The sequence below is a fragment of the Artemia sp. Qi Xiang Cuo genome, chromosome 9 (assembly GCF_049724085.1).
Source record: "Artemia sp. Qi Xiang Cuo chromosome 9, ASM4972408v1, whole genome shotgun sequence".
Classification (NCBI taxonomy): Eukaryota; Metazoa; Arthropoda; class Branchiopoda; order Anostraca; family Artemiidae; genus Artemia; species Artemia sp. Qi Xiang Cuo.
Window position 1 is genome coordinate 58122937 of NC_142802.1, and position 19209 is coordinate 58142145.

Below are 19209 nucleotides of genomic sequence, written 5' to 3' on the forward strand. Positions count from 1 at the left end.
TGAGTGAGTTTTTTGTTTCTCTCCCACTGTGCCTGTGTGACTGAGCATCTGTTTGCATATCTCTGTGCCTGTCTTTGTGTGTGTTTTTTGTCCCTCCCACAAGGCCTGTGTGACTGAGTGTGTTTGTATGTCTTTGTGCACCTGAATTTGTGTTTTGTGTTTGTTTTGTCTCTCCCCCATTGTGCCTGTGTGACTGAGCATCTGTTTGCACATCTTAGTGCCTGTCTTTGTGTGTTTGTCTGTCTGACTTTGGGTTTTTGTCTCTCTCACCATTCCTGTGTGACTAAGTGTGTTTGGATGTCTTTGTGTGCTTGTTTTGTCTCTCCCACTGTGCCTGTTTGACAGGGCATCTCTTTGCATGTCTCCGTGGCTGTCTTGGAGTGTGCTTTTTTGTCTCTCCCTCACCATGCCTGTGTGACAGAACATCTGTTTGTGTGTCTGACTTTGTGGTTTTTGTCTCTCTTCCACCGTGCTAGTGTGACTGAGCATCTCTTTGCAAGTCTTTGTGCCTGTCTTGGTGTGTTCAATTATAGGGTACTTTCCCATTATTAGGGTTGCTTAGCTTAAACACTATAGATTACCAATGATGAAACTCATTTTGTGACATCTTACCTGTTGTAGAGCAGGCAGTGATAATAAAGTTTTCATTGTGTATACAATATTAAATAGTGCCTTTTTGGATTTTAGGGAGGGAAGATACCTAGGTTAGGTTATGTATATTCAATATGTTCAATGCTTTACCCCCCCCCCCCCTCTAATGTGCAAATATATTGCCCAAATTTGTTTCTAAACTATTAAATCCCAAAAGATGTTCAAACAATGCTGCTTAGTCTGAAGAAGAAGCCATTATTTCAGCCAACAAGTAACAAACTTGTGGAATCTACTCTCTGAAAATATAGTGGCTGCTGATTCAACAGGTGCATTCAAGAAAAAGCTAGACAAATAATGGCTACAGCAAGAGTTCCTGTACAACTGGGAAGCTGCTGAGTCCTCAACCAAAATTTAGCAAACAACCCATTGAAGTCATTACAGAGCATTACAAGGATGAAAATAATTAATTTCTCTCAAAACTGCAATTTAAGATAGTTAACTCCTTGTCACTGTTTAAGATGGATGACACTACGACCAGTGTTGCCATTACAAATTTTCAAAAGTTGTGAAAAAATGCCAAAAAACCTGTGAAATTCGTCAAAAACCTTTGCCACTTTTAGAGCGTGTTCATGCATTCTTACATTCTTACTACAGTTTACATTTGTTACTCTGAAGTAGCAGCACTAGAAGGCTACTAACAAAGACACTTAAACCTGGCAAAATCTGCCTCTGGCCAAAAATACGTCATGGAAAATTGAGGGGCATGCTACCAAGTGGTCTGTTCCCTGCATGAGTTCTGCAGGTATTTCCAGCTTTGGCATTTCCGCTACATATAAATTAAGTGTAGTACTTTTCAATTTCAATAGATGGCAGAAAGATATCGTCATGAGAAGGTAAACAGAGCGAAATTCTATATAAATACCGCTAACTATTTTAGTCGGAAAGTAAAGGACCAATCATCGAGACTCATTTTCACCTCGATAATTGCATTAGCTATGCAAAAAAGATACGAGTCGTTAATCTTTGGTAGCTATTAAGGATCTATGGGTTAAAATTGAAAGTAAAATTGTTCAATCTGCATGTAAAAACGTATGATCACCTTTGCACGGCTTTCCGCATCGTGTAATTGCATCTTAAGTTTAGGCACATAGGATTTTCCTTAAAGACTATGTGCAAACCTGACAGAAATCCCAATTCCCAGACTAGAAATCTATTTGCAATACCAGGCAGGACCTATAAATTTTTTGGTTCGTGCATTTTCTATCAAATTTTGTAAGTTTCGCCCAATAGCGCAACTTATGATGCAGGGAGAAAGAATGGCAAATTACGCTGCTTAGATAGAAGTTCGCAAGATAATGGAAGGTAGAATAAAAAGATGTAGTTTGTTGCAAAACAACTTTGTTAAGTTCAGCCTTCATTAACAGATTCCTCCGCCAGATTCTGGGATCTAGAACAAAAGACTTCGATCACATTAACCACTCAGCCAACTGATTGGTCAAGTGGTTAAAATTGTTAAAGAACTCCTCTATCTTGCCGTTTTCTGAACATTTAGAGGTAGCCCTGAGCTACTTAAGGCAATTGTAGGGTGAATTATCTAGCGAAAAAGGCTTCACTGCATTTTGTTTAATTTAAGTTAAAATCATGCAGTGTTCCTAAATTTTGAGCATTTCCAAACCTGACGGACCAGAAATCTGGTTTAAAGAATTGCATTTAACTAACACAAAGCAAAACTTCTTGAAGAAGTAAAATAAGTTGGTAGATCATAAAAAAAGAAAAGGGGCATTTCACACGTTAATTTTGCCGAGGTTTAAAGCAATCACTAGACATCAAACTTGGTCACCCACATACAGCTCTATACAACTTCTTCTTCTTCTTAAAAAAAAGCACCTGGAATCCTAAACGGGCTCCTTTCTGCTTCTAACTGCACTTTTCTTCTTCTTCATTAGAAATCACTTGGACTCCATCATTTCGTGTCTTTCTGGCTTCCAAGTTGGTGGATTCTCATCCATGTCCTTAAATTTATATTCTTCCAAGGGGGGGGGGGTAGAAAACTAAATTTGCTTTTTCATAAGGGCCAAACAAGGGAAGCGTAGGGTCCTGCTACCATTTCCCCGCAATTTAAGAGTAAACTCGGCAGGTACCTCTACGGCTCTTGCGACAGGACCGTCCCCTTCTTCTGCTTGTCGACCCCTCTTCTTTAAAGTTACAATACTTCGGAAGATGTTACTCACTCAAAGAACATCTAAATTCATTAACAAATCAATTGCCTCTCTGTAAAACTTCTTTTCAATGGAGGCTGGCAAGGGAGCATCCACAATCTGGTTAATATCTAGTGGAAGTTTAAAATTTTGGGATAGGGTATGTAGTTTATAAATTCCAGGAGCACTTGCAGTGCATTCAAAGAGAAGGTGTTGCAAAATTTCTTCAGTCAGGTTGCAGAGTCTGCAATTTGGGTCACTATACTGCTTCCATCTATATTGCTTCCAACTTATGTAAATATATTACAGTTTTTAAAACGGCAACAGGGGAATGAATTTCAGATTCTCACAAATCATATTTTCAAAGCACTTCACCTGTTTTATTAGAAACCACGAAAAATTTTGATGTTCCGAGTACAATTTCTGGCAGCTTCTAATCTAAAGTAATAGGTACCGAAAATTAGCCAGCCACGTCTGTCTTGCAAACAAGGTTTGAACTAGACCGCTGGCATGATCCTCAAGTAAATGCTGCGACGTTTTCGAATGAAGAAAAAAACAATTATCACTACTACGGTTCTTCAGGTCTTGTTTAACAAGATTGGTATAAAAGCACAAAAATTTGATTGGTTGATATAATGATATTGATTGATAAGTCACAACTGATCTGAGTCATAATAAGTTGATTTGATTGGTTGATATAATGATATTGGTTGATAAGTCATAACTGATCCGAGACATGGTACGACAAGCTTTTTAGCTTACCGTTATGTGGATTAATAAATAAATAAATAAATTCCACTTGTAGCTTAGACCCTGCAAAAGAGACAGATACTATCAACAGTGACCTAATGCTAGGTTCAGATATATAAAATTTTCCTTGAAGGTTGAGAGGACATCTTCAGAGGCTGAAGGGAAATCTGTTTGAATGTAAAGAGATATTTTTCTCTAATTCCTATTGCGAATCCTAAAGCAAGAATTTTGAAAAACTAAAACATGTCCTTAGGCAATGCTGATTCTGGACCAAAACAATTAAATCTAGTTACGCTGCATTTTTTAGGTCTGTTCTAGTTTCCTGGCTTTTCGCAGTTATTTCCCTAATAATAATAATAATGTACTTATAACCCATCTCATACACAAAGTTGTGAGTAAGACAAGGAAAAAAAGGAGAAAAAATGAAGTAAAAAACACTACAATGAAATTAACCAAACAGAAGGACCAAAGGATGATGAGGTGAAGAACAACAAAAAGATGAACCCGAAAGCCTTCCTTGCAGCACAGCCAACTTCGCTGCTACATCGAGAATTTCAAACTTACGAATTATTTTACCACTTCTATGCCAAGGGGGGGGATAAAGTAGAATTTACAATATCTGAAATAAAACGACCGGATATGTTTAACGTCTTTCTTCTTTAAAACGGGAAGACCAGAAAGGTAAAGGACAGAATTATTACAAAAAGTAGAATGTAGCCTACCCAGTTCTCGTCTGATATGCTTCCCTCGATCGGCAGCAATCTTAGAAAAACCAATTTGAATTTCCTTTTTAACATCACGAACAGTGTACTGGTGAAGGCTAGAAATTGATTTTGTAGGAGTGATACCCAACCATCGAAAAACAGGAACAGAGGGTATAGAAACACCGCAACGAACTAAGGGAACATTAGAGGAAGTTGAACCATTAAAAACTAGAAACTCACAATTCTCAACGTTAAGAAAAAGACCAATATTAGAAAATAAACTGGAAACTTTCTGAAATCTTAATAATCTAAGAATTTTTTAATAGTCTCTATACATTCTCATTCTTCTTGAAGAAACATTAAGTTTTTTCTTTCGTAATATTGAAAATTCTATCACCTTATAAGATTGAATTGAAAAAAAACTCTAAATCCTCTTGCGCTTTAAAGAAAAGCTTATTGGAATCCTTTAACTCCTTAAAGTACATCTTCAAACCTCACTTCTGATCAAAATTATCTTATTGAATCTGTTCTTGAAACTCATTCCAACGTTTTGGCCTAGTATCTACCGAAAAAGAAGTCATTGGTTTATTTTTATCAATCAGTAACAATTCCCTCTCATATCTTTACGATTTAATGAGAAAAGACAATTGTTCTCTTCGAAAGGAAAAAAAGGATGAATTATCGTTGGTTTTGAGGAAAAATTACGATCTGAACCTTTGCATTAGAGCTGGAATGCATAGAAGCAACGAAATACTCACCCCATCAAAGTCAGTAGTCTATTCAGTGTCAGAGTGTGAGCTGTCAGGTTCAGCACAATGAGGATCTTCTTTATTACAAACTGCCCCTCTCCATTTGATAACCTTATCCAGTAGATCACTTGGAATAGTCCAGGAAGCGGCTTTGCCAACTAACTGTTTGGTCATCATCAATGCACTAACTGTCCCGGTGCACGCAGTCTCGTTTTCATATGCGATAGGAAAGAGAACTGTCGCTTTGAAGCAGTGCTGGTATGGGGAAGACAACAGAGGTGCAACATAAAGGTCGACAGATCAGCAAACTTTTTTTCGCCAATACCGTTCTTTAGATGCAAAATACTCTTCAAGAAACCAGATGGTTGGTCGACCAGATCTGGACCAAGATCAGCTCGGCTCAAACTGAGCTCTTGCAGCTGACGGTCAATGCTTTCTCTCTTGCGTTCTACAATCGTTGCATCACTTCCCAGAAGCGTAGAAAAGTGCACGAGAATGCGAATAATGACCACCTCTTCAGATCCGAGGGCAACGCAAGGATCCAAAATCTTAAGATCGGACAAAACTGGATCTTTCCAGTTTATTCTTTGTCTCATCTGCTTGCAGAACCTCAGACAGTTGACCTTAAAGGCTTTGAGTGAGTCCCCAGCAATCCTTGATCCGCGTTCCTCTAGGTAACATTCGATATTGGTGCCTGATTTCATGTCATCCAGTTCAAGTTAGTTCGCGGGAACCAGATCTATGGAGAAAGGTGATTTCACTACCAGTATCAGGCGTTTTTTTATGAACATTTGGAGTAATATTGCGTGCGCCGTAATGAAGCTGCTCACCAGTCTACGGATTCTTGTGTCACTACTCTGAAAGTCAGTGTTTAGGGAGTTGGTAAGCCCAAGAACGTGGTCAAGAAAATAGAGAGAGGCCTTCGTCACAGTATTGTTTAAAGCGTTGTATATTTTGAGTGCCTTCTCCTTGCTCGCCTTGTCTGCAGTGCCCTCGCCTAATTCGTGACCACCGCAAAACAATAACAAGGCATTCCAGGTTTCTAGTAGCCATCTGATGGGTGCTTCAAAGCTGAGCCATCTCGTATAAACCACCGATAGCAACTGTTTCACTTCAATTTTAGCGAACTTCTGGTGGTCATGAAAGTCTCCAATCCTCTTTGAACTATGGGTAATGTAGTGTATTGTATCATGCACAAAAGACTCTAACCGGTCTGGCAAGGTTTTAGATGCTGCTGAAGCAGCAGCTTAAAAGACTTATAAAAGAAGCTTAAAAGACATTTTTTACAATCTAATAACAGACAGATAATTTCTTCAAATTGGTTGATACAGGGAAAAAAATCAATAATATAAAAGCCTTTTCACTCCGACCTATCGTCTTTTTCAATTCAATTCAAAATGGTTGTTTCAACCATTTATGATACATAGATGTCGTTTCAAAATCACTAAAAATAATTTGAAAATGTGAGCTCTACAAAATTCATCCTTTAGCAGAATATCAGATCATATTAGGAGCTTTTAGCACAAAAACATGGGACTTTCTACCATTCAGCGGCAAAAACCTGTGAACCTGTGACCATAAAAAAAAAATGTGAAGTTTCACAGGAAACCTGTGACTGTGGCAACACAGAAATATATAGCACAAACTTGTTTCTAAACTTTTATATTTTCATCCTATTTTTTTGCACTAGCATTAACCAAACTTCACATCTCGCCTGTTTACCGGATTCCATACAAGTACCGATTTTTCTTTCGGATGTTTCAATACTATGGAGTTTTTAGGACAACACCATTTTAGTCCCTCTTGCCACGTAGCACCGTGAAAAATAAATAAGCGAAACTAATTAGTTAAATTTGACAATGCTTTCCGTCCGTATAAACTCAAACTTTTATATGTCTTGATTCCGAATGACAACTAAAGCTTCAAAAGAAAGCTAAACCTTCCCAAGTCGTTGACGTCATTAATGTGATGTTTTTAACTGTTTTTAAAGGCAACTAAAGCTTCAAAGAAAGCTAAACCTTCTCAAGTTGTTGACGTCATTAACGTTGATGTTTTTAACTTATTCTCGCTGAGTTTAACCCAAGTTTCTTTTTTTTTATTCTGTGTCCGCTAATAGGAAAAACTCCGTACCTGTGTTCTCCGTCCTTCTTATTAAAAACCAAATTACCGATTTTTCCTGATTTTTAAAAATATACATTTCTGTGTAAGTTTTCGCTTCCTCAGTTCAAACGATTAAATGTCATTTTCAATGTCCTTCAAGACTTCTTAAAAATTTATTTTTAAATAATTTGAACTACAAACTCAAAATGTAACGAGGCAAATCTTAACACTGGTTTCTTTGTATGGTATGATGTAAAAAGCTGCTCGTTCTATCCTTTTTTAAACTTTAGTTGATAATAGATTGAAATCAATATTATTACTGTATTTATCTGCTATCTATAAAACTGCACTTGAAGTTTTAAAGTTTTATTCCAGGGGATTGACCAACTAGAAAATATAAAATACTGAGTAAAAAGTGGAACTCTCGGCTTCTGAGATTCTAACTGTAGATTATGGTATTTGATTAGAAAGAAATTGCGTCTGGATTCCGCACAAGTGTCTCCAGATGAACATAAAATTTGTCACTATGCACTATAAGTGGGAACAATAAAACTACAAGTAATGTGATCCGTAGATTTGACACATCCCAAATAAACCTATGCTAACACTTTCATAAGAATTTTTAAGGCATTTAAAATGTCTTTTGAGTAAGCTATTAGTGACAGTGCATCGTTTCAGCCACTTATTATTAGATACATATTTGTTCCAAGAAAAGATGGGCCTATCCCATCTGCTTCCCCATTAGTCTGTATATCAAAACGCATTTTGGTTTAATATATCTATCAAAACTATTTAAAACAACAAGTTAGCAATATTGTTAATTTTTTTTATGGCAAATTGTTTCTGCTGCTGACAGTCCACAATATGTCTTCATATCAAAGGTACTCATTTCATTACAATGACAATTTAGCTGCAAGGGGAATACATTTTTTTTTTTACATTTTTCATGAAAACCTATTTTTGCATAATTGTTTTTATTAACATGAAATATATGCCTATTGAATAAGCAAAATTATGAAACTGGGCAACAACCCTTTAATTTGAAACTTGGGTAACATTTGGAATGTTTGGTTTAATTTATATAATCCCTTAATGGTTTCTAATAGCACGGATTTATTGACCAATTTCTTCAAATATGGAAGTTTAAGCGTTACTAAAAAAAATCCTTACTAAAAAGATCACTAGTACAATAATTACTGTTTATTTTGTTTGACCCTACCTCAGCCTTAGTCTTAGAAATTAAATTACTATATGTAAAGCACAAAAAGGAGCGTAAATGAATGTTATGATTTACCTGATACTCCACCGCAGATAAGTACAGCAAGCATGCCACCTAGCCCCCAGCCCCAATTTATGGAGAAGAAATCTCCCTTTTCCCCTTTAGACAGGACCGACTGTGCAACACATGCATCTCCAAATGCCTAGAAGAAAATGAGAATTATTTGCCTTTTAAAAACTTGGTATGGATTCACACTTGAAGTTCTAGATCTGCTTTTGATGCACAAAACAAAAGAGCTGCACTTTTACTGAAAGAATTAGAAAAACTAATTTGCACTCTACTGAAAGAATACAAATGAATGTGCTTTGTCACTTTAACATACATATGCTCATATTTATTCTTTAAAAACTTAATAATTTTTTATTTATTAAAGTGAAAACATTTAATTTTTTCAGTAAAGTGCAAATCATGTTCTGGCCTTGCGAAGGCATAGGGGTTGTGAGCCCTAATCATGTTAATTTCTACTCGTTTTGAGTTTGACTCGGTTATCTATTGTAATTTATGTTCGTTTTGGGTTTGACTTATTTATTGATGCTGATTTAAGGTAGTTTTACACTCGATAGATTATTATATTTTATTTTTGCTCATTTTCGGTTTAATGTGCTCTTTACTTTCCTTGAAAAACTTATTTTGTGGTAAAAGTTTTTCTTTAACTAATTGTCAGTAATAAACGGAAATACATTGGGAGAAACACAATTTCTTTTATTAAATTCTTTTTTCTTTTTAAATTCTTTTTTTTATTAAACACATTTAAATTCTTTTTTATTAAAAAAAAACAATAAGACCGATGCTTATCAAAATTTGTGAAGGGTGGGAAAATTTTTTCCATAAAAATATATAAAAAAAAGTCATTTTTAACATTGTCGCTGGTGTCCAGTAATTACACTAGCTCAACTAGAGTAAAAAGAAAATAGTTCCCATATCTGTTGGGGAAAAACGGGGGTTTTGAATGACAAGAAAAAACAAAAAAAAGTAAAAGTAAATTTTTCGATTAGATCACGGATAGCCAATTTTCACCGATCGAGAAATATACCCAGGGTACCAAATCAGGGAAATAAGGACAAAGATGTCAGGACGTCGTCAGGGACGATGCAAGGATTTTGTTCTATTCTCTCCATAAAGATGCGAAAAGGCATTTTTCAAAATTTCAAGGGTAATTTTGCTTGAGAAAACACAAACACCAATCTAAAGGAATTTTTCCACATCTAGGAGGGGGGGGGTAATTTCACCCCCTTCCCATTAGTCTGCCTGTATAGACCATGGTAAATAAGCAAAATAACTATTAATTACACTAATAAATAGCATTATAATTCTAGTGATTTATTTCCTGATTCAGAGTTTTTTCTCAAGAATCTAGTGATTTTTTTTTCACCGGGTGGCAACCCCGAAAGAGCTTTCTAGAAGACAATTCTAGGCCTTACCCCCCCCCCCCCATTTCCTTGGATAATAGGATTATCTAAATTTGAGAAGAAATTTCAGCCATTTTTATTAACATAAGCACAACTTGTATAAAAAAAGTCAAAACAAAAACAATGCTTGAAACAGCGACCGGTTTGATATCATTCATGCCAATCCTTCCTTCCAATTCAAATAAAAACGAGGCTGTTGCAAAAATAGTAATAGAGAAGGAAAAAATAATGGCAAAGAAAAACAAATAAATAAAATATGTTCATATCGTCCAGAATCTGAGATGCCAAAATCTAGCACCGGAATGTATAATCAAAACCGAACTTAACTAGTCGATAAATACAAAGCATTATCTTAAACGTCAAAAGAAGATATTTTGGTACAAAAGGTCTTGAGTTGCAAAATAGGTCGTCTTGAACAACTGCTATTAAAAGTCAGCATAATAAAGCTTTACTTGTGACTTGGAAAGAAGTCAGAGAATGGGGAAACTTATAGGGATGCTGGTATTGAAAATAGGGATTTCTAGGGATTTTCCACCAGCATTTCAGGGATTTGAAAAAAATTGAAGTGGAAACACTCTGTTACAGTGTTGCATCAGTGTTGACCAAGTAAAGAGCGAAGTCTCTCTCCTGTATTGTTTTTCCCCTAGCCTCTTCGCATGAAAAGAATGATAATGGAAACTTGGTAGGGGGCTTATTCTATTTGATAGCACTCATTTAAAGAATAGAAAACGAATGGAGGACAATGGCTATCCTCCTGTCCCCCATTTCACTCCCCTATAAGACTCAATGCCATCAAGTCAAAATTTACGGACAACTATTTTGGTCGGAACAGGATAAAAGTTGTAAATACATTAATGATGACCCCATCATGACTGCAGCGGTAGTAGAGATGCCCATATGGCTTTGCCTACAGCTCTACACCTTTCAAAGAGAGTGAGTACACACTCGCAATGTCATATGGATTTACCTGGTTTATGTTCCTTACCATTTGCTTGCAGCACGTTCCTTGGTACCTTTCTGAGCAAAGCGATCAAACACGTTTTGGAACTATGGTTGAGATTGTGTAATGCAACCAGACTGGTTTCGTTTCACGGGTTCATTAATAGAACAACTAATGTTTTTGAAAAGGGTAATTACTTCTAAGTTCAATAACCAAATTAAACTTCCGATGGTTAAGAGTGCGTCACGGGTAATTAAAGAATGAGGAATGGAATGCTATAGTTAGAATGGCTTTAACTTGAAAATTGTACCATTTGCCTAAAAATAACTCTATTTGCGAATTTCTTTTTGCGAAAAGGTATTTGCGAAAAGGTATTCCGTTGGTTAAGAATGCGTCACGGGTAATTAAAGAATGAAGAATGGAATGCATCAACAATACAAATAATATGCTCAGATACGTAAGAGATTTGACGCCTACAAGAGACATTGGTACAAGGTATTCAATAGCTTGATTGGCTTTATATCATTTTGCATAAAAGATAACTCTATTTGCGAAAAAGGGTATAGCATTTGCGAATTGGACCGTATGAACGATATTAATTGTTGATTGAATAATAGGGGTGTGAATGATCCTAATTAGTGATCGGATCGTATGAAGGTGGAGAAAAGGGGTTAAAATGATTAGCAGTTAAGGTAACCCCGAGGGGGTTGTTAACTCATAGCTTATTTATTATAAATTTGGAATACCATCAATCTATGGGAATGGTTAACAATGATAAAATGGTCTTGTGAGTTGACCTACCTTTACTTCACCGATGTGTTCTGTATAATACACAAGTACCTTTTGAACAGTGTTGTTAATATAAAATATGGTCTAACGTTATAGTATACTAAAAAGTTGATACTAAGAGAGAGATGTAAATGGCAAGAAAAGAATTTTAATAATGAAATTCAGAACAATCCATAGAAATCCTTACAAATCAAGTAGTGAGGTATAGATAGATAGATAGATCGTGTATTTCAAAAAGCCCAAGAGCCATATACACAAAAAAAATATGAAAATAGAAAAATTACAACAGAGCAAATTACAAACACACATTAACATGAATGCATAGCGAAAAATACCGTCTGGTAAAATACAAAAAAAAAAAACTTTAATTCCATATAATTAATAATAATTAATTTTAAAAAAATTTCATTCTTTTTAATCCCTTCTCTATGTACGCACCAATACGAAATATTGTGGTTGGATTACTACTTTGTAAGATATTTGGAAGCAGCAAAACAATCCCATGTAAGTAATTTTCCCTTAAATCAGAGAGCACCGGGCACTTTCGGAGAAAATGGTCCAAATCTTCGTCCTCATCCCTACAAAGAGGACACACATACCGACCATCAGGATGTACTATCCCTCTGTCGAACACCATTTGTCTACTCTGGATTGGAAGGCGATTCGCCCTAAGCTGAATCCATCGACATAAAATCATAGCCGGTAAATTGAATTTAAAATAAATTTCCTCTCCAAAACTAGGTTTAACCTGATTATAATGATTCAATGTAGCAGAGTTTAATACAAGCCCTTGCCAATACTGAATTTCTTGACCCTCTAAGATAAATCGTACCTGGCTTACTAAATTTGTCGGTAGATCACGGGAGCCAAGACCGTCACTCCATAAGTAAGGCATTCCCACACTTTCTAGTAATGACCTAATTTGGGATGGCCACGACCTTTTCGAATCATAGCTCAACATCTGATAATAAGCAGCAGTTACTAGTCTGTCTTCATTGCACCTAATGATCTTCAACCAAAATCTAAGCATCAAAATAGACCTACGTAGTTTTAACGAAAACAGGCCCATATCACCTTTCAGAACCTGTGAATGAGTTGTCTGATGTAATCCAAATAGTCTTTTATAATACTGGAGCTGGAGGGACTCCAACTTCTGTGCCGCTTCTCCGCCCCAAATCTCCGCTCCATACTCTAATACTGGTAAAATTTTTGTATTTAATATTCTTTTGTGCATTTTTAGGTTTTTAATTCCCATTATCGTCGGATTTCTAAAAATTGCAGACATGGCCACTTTGCCTCTATTAATTAGTTCATCAACATGACTCTTTAAACTTCAATTTTCCGATAAAATAAATCCTAAATATTTTATTCTTTTACTTACTTTAAGTTCTTTATTATTGAATTTAAATTTATAATTATCATCACCGCTTGTTTTTCTTTTTTTAAAATAACAACTTCACTCTTTTCAACATTCAGCCTTAGTTTTTTCATCTGCAAATAATCATCTATAATACTAAAAAGCGTCTGCAGATCTTGCGGTGTGCTAGCCACCAAGGCAATATCATCTGCAAATAATAGTAGTGATAGTTTATGGGTCCCTAGACTAACATTCGGAGCCCATCTATTCTCTAGATAATCAACAACATCATTTACAAAAATGTTAAACAATTTAGGAGAAAGAGTGCTGCCTTGTTTTACACCCAGCTTAATATTAAAAAACCTAGAAAACCTGTTACCAACAAACACGATTCCACTCACACAAATATACATACTCACTATCAACCTCACAAACAAATGAGGGAGGCCAATTCTAACCAGGGCATCCTTAAATAGCTCTCTGTCGACACTGTCAAACGCCTTGTGGAGGTCCAGAAATCCCACATAAAGACAAGTTTTTCCTTTTCCGTATTTACCAATGAATGCCTTTAAAATAAATATTGTATCTACCGTCCCGTACCCTGTTCTGAAACCTCCTTGTTGTTCATGTAATATATTATTTTTATATAACCATTTAGAAAGCCTTGTATCTAGTATTTTCTCCATTATCTTAATTAAAGCAGGGACTCGCGCTATTAAACGATAATTTATGTGCAACTTAGGGTTACCTCTCTTAAAAAGCGGCCTAAGCAATGATCTCTTCCACTCATTTGGCCATTGTCCTGAAGTTAACACCTTATTACAAAGAAAAACAATTATCGACATAAAAATTTAAAGAAAATTCTTAAATAACTTTATTGGTACACCATCAACCCCCGCAGCCGAGCCTCCTTTTAAATTCTTGAATACAAACTTGACCTCATCATTACTCACTTCCCCTACTAAATCATAATCAAGTTCCTTGATGGGATAAACAACCATCTCTGTGGTATGTGTTACCTCTTGTAATTCTGTGCAATCACCTTCCATGCTTTCTAGGTAATCAGGCCATGAGTTGGCGTCTGGAGCCACCTGTGTCTTTCCTTTTTCATTTCCAATATCATTCCTTATATAACCCCAAAATTTCTTAAAATATTTATTTCTAAAATAATTTGCAATATCCAGTTTCTTCTTAATCTCAGTTAATCTTCTAAGTAGTGAGGTATATATGAGTATGAACTGTCAAGGATCATAAACACCAACGACCCATAACCATCAGGGACCTCAACCCCCAGAGGTCCCCTATCCCCAACCTCCAAGAGGGTCTCCTCCCCTCCAACTTTTTGGCCCCCTCCCACCATTGTTTTTTTTTAATTTTTTTTGAAGTTTTTTTGAAGTTTTTTTTATTATTTTTTTTACATGGTGTTTTTTCCAACTTTTTTTATATCTCTTATAGTGACACAAAACATACTTTAAATAAAAAAAATTCACATTTAATATTTTCCAACTTCAAAATGGGAATGATATAGATATGTGTGTCGCGACTTTTACTATTAGAAAAATAATTTTTGTAGTGACCATTTTTTTTGACATTTTTTATCAACTTTTTTTTTACATCTCTAAATCATATCAGAAAAATAGACTGGCACTTTTGATTTAAATTTTAAAACATATTCTTGTGCATACCCATACTCCTATTGATGAGGACTGATGGTTCTCTTCAATATTTTTTCATGAAAAACAAACTATTTTTTTTTACTATTTTTTTTGGACTTTGAAATTATTCAAATTTTTTTTCAACTTTTTTTTTACATCTCTAAATCATATCAAAAAATAGAATGACACTTTTCATTTAAATTTTAAAACATATTCTTGTGCATACTCATAGTCCAATTGATGAGGACTGATGGTTCTCATTCAATATTTTTTTATGAAAAAAAAGCTATTTTTTTAACTAAGTTTTTTTTTGGACTTTGAAATTATTCAACTTCTTTTTCCTTTTTTTTTCTTTTTTAACATGGTTTTTTCAACTTTTTTTTACATCTCTTAGAATGGCATGAAACATACTTAAAACGTAAAAAAATTCACATTTAATTGGAATAAGCAAACACCCACCCAGACACAGAACCAAAAAGAGTGAGGGAGACAAAAACACATGCAAATACGTAGATTCAGATACACAAACCGAGAAAGACATGCATTCAGCAGTGTTTTAGCGTGCTTTACCATGTCACTGTTACATTCTGAAGATGTTTCAAAGTTCATTTTGGATTTTTTTTCGTTGAAATGCAAGAGTTAGAATATATCAGTAGTGTTTTGATGTGGTTTACCTTGTCACTGATACATTCTCTTGATGTTTCAAAGTTCATTTTGGATTTTTTTTTACATTCAAATGTAAGAGTTGGAATATTTCAGTAGTTTTTGTCCTGGTTTACCTTGTCACTGTTACATTCTCTTGATGTTTCAAAGTTCATTTTGGATTTCATTCGTTGAAATGTAAGAGTTGGAATATTTCAGTAGTGTTTTGTCGTGGTTTACCTTGTCACTATTACATTTTCTTGATGCCTCAAAGTTCATTTTGGATTTTTTTCGTTGAAATGTAAGAATTGGATTATTTCAGTAGTGTTTGTCGTGGTTTACCTTGTCACTATTACATTCTCTTGATGTTCCAAAGTTCATTTTGGATTTCATTCGTTGAAATGTAAGAGTTGGTATATTTCAGTAGTATTTTTTCGCTGTTTACCTTGTCACAATTACATTCTCTTGATGCTTCAAAGTTTATTTTGGATTTTTTTCGTTGAAATGTAAAAGTTGGATTATTTCAATAGTGTTTTTGTCGTGGTTTACCTTGTCACTGTTACATTCTCGTGATGTTTCAAAGTTCATTTTTGAATTTCTTTTGTTGAAATGCAAGAGTTGGAATATTTAAGTAGTGTTTTTTAGTCGTTTACCTTTTAAATGTTACATTCTCTTGATGTTTCAAAGTTCAATTTGGATTTATTTAGTTTAAATGCAAGAGTTTGAATATTTCAGTAGTGTTTTGTCGTGATTTACCTTGTCACTGTTACATTCTCTTGACGGTTCAAAGTTCATTTTAGATTATTTTTTTTTTTGTTGAAATTCAAGAGTTGTAAAATTTCGGTAGTGGTTTTTCGTGGTTTACCTTGGCCCTATTGAATTATCTTTACGTTTCAATGTCAATTTTGTATTTTTTTTTTTGTTGAAATGCAAGAGTTAGAATGTTTCAGTAGGGTTTATCGTGGTTTACCTTGTAACTGTTACATTCTCTTGATGTTTCAAAGTTTACTGTGGATTTTTTTTTTGTTGAAATGTAAGAGTTAGAATTGTCACTGTTACATTCTATTGATGTTTCGAAGTTCATTTTGGATATTTTTTCGTTGAAATGCAAGAGTTGGAATATTTCAGTAGTGCTTTGTCGTGGTTTACCTTGTCACTGTTACATTCTCTTGATGTTTCAAAGTTCATTTTAGATTTTTTTTCATTGAAAAGCAAGAGTTGGAATATTTCAGTAGTGTTTGTCGTGGTTTACCTTTTTTTTTTTCAATTGTCACTATTACATTCTGAAGATGTTTCAAAGTTCATTTTTGATTTTTTTTTTTTTTTTGGAACAGTAAGAGCTGGAATATTTCAGTAGTGTTTGCTCGTGGTTTACCTTGTCACTGATATATTCTCTTGATGCTTCAAAGTTCATTTTGGATTCTTTTTGTTGAAATGTAAGAGTTGGAATATTTCAGTAGTGTTTGTCGTGGTTTACCTTGTCACTGTTACATTCTGAAGATGTTTCAAAGTTCATTTTTGATTTTTTTTTGTGGAACAGTAAGAGCTGGAATATTTCAGTAGTGTTTGCTCGTGGTTTACCTTGTCACTGATATATTCTCTTGATGCTTCAAAGTTCATTTTGGATTCTTTTTCGGCGAAATGTAAGAGTTGGAATATTTCAGTAGTGTTTTATCGTGCTTTATTTTTGATGTACTCACTGTTACATTCTAAAGATGTTTCAAAGTTCATTTTGGATTTTTTTTTTTCGTTGAAATGTAAAAGTTGGAATATTTCTATAGTGTTTTGTCGTGGTTTACCCTCTCACTATTAAATTCTCGTGATGTTTCAAAGTTAATTTTGGATTTCATTCGTTAGTATGTAAGAGTTGGAATATTTCAGAAGTGTTTTGTTGGGGCTTACCTTGTCACTTTTAAATTTTCTAGATGTTTCAAAGTTCATTTTGGATTTTTTTTTCCTTGAAATGTAAGAGTTGGAATATTTCAGTAGTGTTTTGTCGTGGTTTACCTTGTCACAGTTACATTCTCTTGATGTCTTAAAGTTTATTTAGACTTTTTTTTCCTTGAATTGTAAGAGTTGAAATATTTCAGTCGTGTTTTGTCGTGATTTACCTTGTCACTGTTACATTCTCTTGATGTTTCAAAGTTCATTTTGGATTTCTTTCGTTGCAATGTAAGAGTTGGATTATTTACCATAGCTCCAAAACGTGTTTGGAACCATAGTTCCAAAACGTGTTTGATCGCTTTGCTTGGAAAGGTACCAAGGAAGGTGCTGCAAGCAAATAACATGGTAAGGAACATAATCTAGGAAAATCCATACGACAATGCGAGGGGATACTCACTCTCTTTGAAAGGTGTAGAGCTGTAGGCAAATCCATATGGGCATCTCTACTAGCGGTAGCTGCAACCAAGTAAAGAGCGAACAACAGCCCATAGAAACCAAAAGCTAAAAACTGCGTTTAGAAAAAAATTGCCGTCTGACACTGATTCAGGAATGGTGACTATTATTTCAGATTGTCTTAAAAGTAAAAGTTCATTGCGAAAAGAAATTTATAGTGACCGAAAAAAGGCCTGAAACCCGTCAAAAATGGCGTCAGATCAAGATAAAAAGTGTACCATTGGAATCAGCATGGTCAAAAACCTAGTAAAGGAGATTGCAGTCCCCCTCATTGAACAACAAGGAATATCGCTTTTTCGCATTGGTAGCACTGATATGTCTCCCGTTTTTTATTCTTTCTTTGTTTTTTCCTAGCAGGGCTAGGGGTTGGCCAGAGCATCATAGAGAGTTGCGTAATAGCTCATTCGAAAGATAATTACATTTGCAACTACCCTTTTTAAGTGACCAAAAAGATTGGAGGGCAACTAGCCCCCCTGCTTCCTACAAGCCCCCCAAAGTCATCCAATCAAAATTTTGAGATAGCCATCTTGTTCAATTTAGTTAAAGGTCCAATATCTATGGTTTTAGTGATGATATGACCCTTCGTATTCCCTGAGAAAATGGCTGTGTGTTGTAATGATGTCTGAGTTACCGGTAGAACGCTTATCGATGTGGGCGCACTGCTATTGGGCGTTTTGGTATCGTCTGTATCTTAGACAATTTTTAGTAGTTCAAGTAAAAGATATTGTTCATATATACATCCTTCCTTCCTATAAATTCCACCATCAGCATGTTCCAAAAGGCACTAAAAAATGGCATTTTGGGTGCCTTGTCTCAAGTGGGAAAGCTGGGCCTACTGGGCTACCGGAACTTTTTAGAGTGATGTTTAATGGCTCGTTAGAAAGCTATTGCTCATATCTATGTGATTTTTATGAATTCTACCATCCGTAAGTGTGAAATAGTACTAAAAACAGGGGCGTAATTTTGTCGAAGCCCTGGGGGGGGGGGCAAAGGTGGACCAAAATTTTCAAGATCATGTGAAAATGTCAGTGAGAAATAAAAAAAAACTTTATAGTACCATAAATGCAAAGAATTACTAAAGAAAACTGGCCTGTTTCTCTGAATTATGCAGGTGTATCTTATAGTTTTGACAAGATTTTTGAAGAAACTACATTTCAGCGGGGGGGGGGGGAGTAAACTGGGGTCTGGGGGGAAAATGGGGTCTGGAGGGGGCAGTTGCCCCATACTCCGTAACAAATTACGCCCTGACAAAAAACAACACTTTTGGTGTTACATCTTAAGTAGATAATGCAAATTTTGCCGACACATAAATAAAATCTACAAACAAATTCATCGAAAAGATTTTACAGCAATTTTTTATTAAATTATCTTAACTTTTAGTTACTATGTGCTGTGTTTTGTTCTTTACTAGGTTTTCAGCTATATTCGATGAAACCAGCCGAGACCCCATTTATAATGAACTGTATCGGGCTTTTATGTAACTCTTTTTCAATATTGTATCAAACTACATATTCTTTCATAAAATACAAGTGTTGGTGGCTCAGATAGTAGAGCCTAGGCCTAGTAATCCTAAGGCGTCGAGTTCGAACCTCATCAGGGGCAACTTTTACGTCAATTATAATTGGATGACGCTGGTTTCTAGTAAAGTA

At 35.2% G+C, this 19209-nt stretch overlaps 1 protein-coding gene across 5 annotated transcripts in view; it reads right to left on the minus strand.

The window, feature by feature from the left end:
- The window catches only part of LOC148948872 (aquaporin-7-like), a 209774-nt gene that overhangs the window by 39779 nt on the left and 150786 nt on the right, over nucleotides 1-19209 (minus strand). For all 5 annotated transcript variants that reach the window (XM_089094777.1, XM_089094779.1, XM_089094775.1 and 2 more), the window contains exon 3: nucleotides 8387-8513. In XM_089094777.1, coding sequence (XP_088950903.1) covers nucleotides 8387-8513 — 127 coding nt within the window. The remainder of the gene's footprint in view (nucleotides 1-8386; nucleotides 8514-19209) is intronic.